The 2209-nt window shown below is 35.1% G+C and overlaps 1 protein-coding gene across 1 annotated transcript; it reads left to right on the forward strand.

The window, feature by feature from the left end:
- The first annotated feature begins 1307 nt into the window (after nucleotides 1-1307).
- LOC120177510 (zinc finger protein 2-like) lies at nucleotides 1308-1767 on the forward strand. The gene has a single exon (XM_039183636.1). It carries the CDS (start codon nucleotides 1308-1310, stop codon nucleotides 1728-1730), a length of 423 nt encoding a protein of 140 aa, XP_039039567.1. The 3' UTR covers nucleotides 1731-1767.
- Nucleotides 1768-2209: the final 442 nt, after the last annotated feature.

The following is a 2209-nucleotide window of genomic DNA, read 5'->3' on the forward strand; positions in this document are numbered from 1 at the left end:
AAAATAATTAGGAATCAAAGGGGAGTTTCTGATTCCTTGTCTCGTGGGTTGTTAAAGTACAGAGGAACACATGGAATTTAGCTGCTGATTCATTTCATAATAATTGATACGTACAAGTATGTGTTTTTCAATAGGGAATTAATGTTTCTAGAGCTTGGGCATCTTTAACCACAATGGTGAGAAGAGTATGTAGTCTTCTTGGTTTGGATTTGTGTCTTTGATTAACAGACAATGCTCAGCGCAATCATAGCCGACCTGCTAGATTATGATCCCACAACCACGGTCTAACAAATAATTTGTTCATAAAATAATTCTGCTCAATGTTTTTTATTATTATTAGGAGCTTTATTTTAAAAGCTTTTTCCTGTTTGAGACAACACAGTGGCTGATCTGTCTGGTTTTCTGCAGTTTTAAATCCCATACCCATGTGCTTTTCTCAGTTAAAAATAATTCATTTTGTCTCTTTTTTTTTTTTTAGCATTTTTAACTCAATGTTTTATTTTGAAACAAAATGATTCCTAGTTAGATGGAAACCACTAATTGACTAACGACAAATATTTATTACTAACATGACAAGTTTTATATGTTTAAATTCATGGCGTGACACATGTCATATATTTATAAGTAATTATGTGATGTATGTCACATGCTTAAAGTGGTGACATGATAAATACCACGTGTACATAAATAATAATATGATATATGCCACAATATGTAAATGACGACAAGGTACATGCCATGTGTACATACATGATGACGTGACAAATATCACGTGCTCATAAGTAGTGACATGATAATGACACATCACCACTCTAGACACATAATTTTTCATGTCAACAACAAGCGTTATTTATTAGTCAATTAATAGTTTTCATCTAATAAAAAATATTTTTACCTTAAAATAAATTATTGGAAGTTAAAATGCTCAAAATAATAACATAAATGGTGACTGTTTATCAAAACCTCGATGAATTTTAGCATTATGAATGTTTGATTTTCTTATTTGTTTGAGTATACAACGAAACAGCCTGAAATTTATTTGCTTGGACCGACAAAGGATTAGAATATTGCCATGAATGGACGCGACAACTCTTGGATTCGCCACTGATCTTTGCACATAACTGTCTCACTCTTCCCATAGGACATCTCTTTTTTAACTCGTACTATTTGCAGTTGCAGGAACAATGAACCTTTGCACCTCATGATATAATCCTTACCATATCCTTCCTTTACACTATCTCCCATAAGCCACTTTGGTTTGCCTATAAACTCTTCCATTCTCAGCCTGCAATTTCCTCTCACACACAATGGATTATCACCTCAACACCTCTGTTCGTCTAAGCCTACCCAACAATGAACTAAACCTAGAGCTCCTCCTCGAACCATTATCGTCATCGTCGTCGCCCCGCAGCCCTGCGGAATCTCGAATTTTCTCTTGTAATTATTGCAAAAGGAAGTTCTATAGCTCACAAGCACTTGGAGGGCACCAAAATGCACACAAACTAGAACGGACTCTTGCCAAGAAAAGCAGGGAGCTAAGCTCGGTTGTTAGGGATCAAGGTCAACGTCTGCAGTCACCGACGGCTCCGTTCGAACAACAAAATCGAGCCGGTGGGTTTGCTGGAGAAATGAGATATGGAGGAAGAGATGTTAACTACGTTTCCATTGAATATGGAACTGAGAACGTTGAAGATGAGTTTAGTCAGGTTGATTTGTCTTTAAGGCTGTGAAATTGCAGTTTCAGTCCTATAAGTTTGAGAAATTTCTATTTTCCTTTTTTATGATACGTTTATATGCTTGAAATGCCAAACTATTCTTAGCAGAAAACAAGAATGTTCGGGGCATAGTGTCAACTTTTAATAGAAAATATTGTGAGGTTGATTTTTCTTTTATGGCTTTTACTTTCTTTTTATGTCTTTCGTATTCATTTTACTAAAAATATTAAGAGTTTGGTTATTCATTTTAACAATATTGTCTCTAATAGGGGTGTTTATCGAGTGATCTAGGGGTGCTTATCCAGTGAGTCGATAGCGAGTTGAGTAATGTTCGACTTGTACTTGTTAATAGATTTTGTTATTCGACTCGATTTGTTACTCGTTAAGCTCGTTAAAATTTTGCTCGATTCGTTCTTGTTAAGAAATTTGTTGCTCGACTCGTTGCTCGTTAAGCTCGTTAAAATTTTGCTTAATTCGTGCTTGTTAAGAAATTT

This window comes from Hibiscus syriacus, unplaced genomic scaffold (assembly GCF_006381635.1).
Source record: "Hibiscus syriacus cultivar Baekdansim isolate YM2019G1 unplaced genomic scaffold, ASM638163v2 tig00112289_pilon, whole genome shotgun sequence".
Classification (NCBI taxonomy): domain Eukaryota; kingdom Viridiplantae; phylum Streptophyta; class Magnoliopsida; order Malvales; family Malvaceae; genus Hibiscus; species Hibiscus syriacus.

Bases quoted from the DNA above. Each gene is read 5' to 3' on its own strand.
- LOC120177510 (XM_039183636.1), top strand. From the start codon at position 1,308: ATGGATTATCACCTCAACACCTCTGTTCGTCTAAGCCTACCCAACAAT.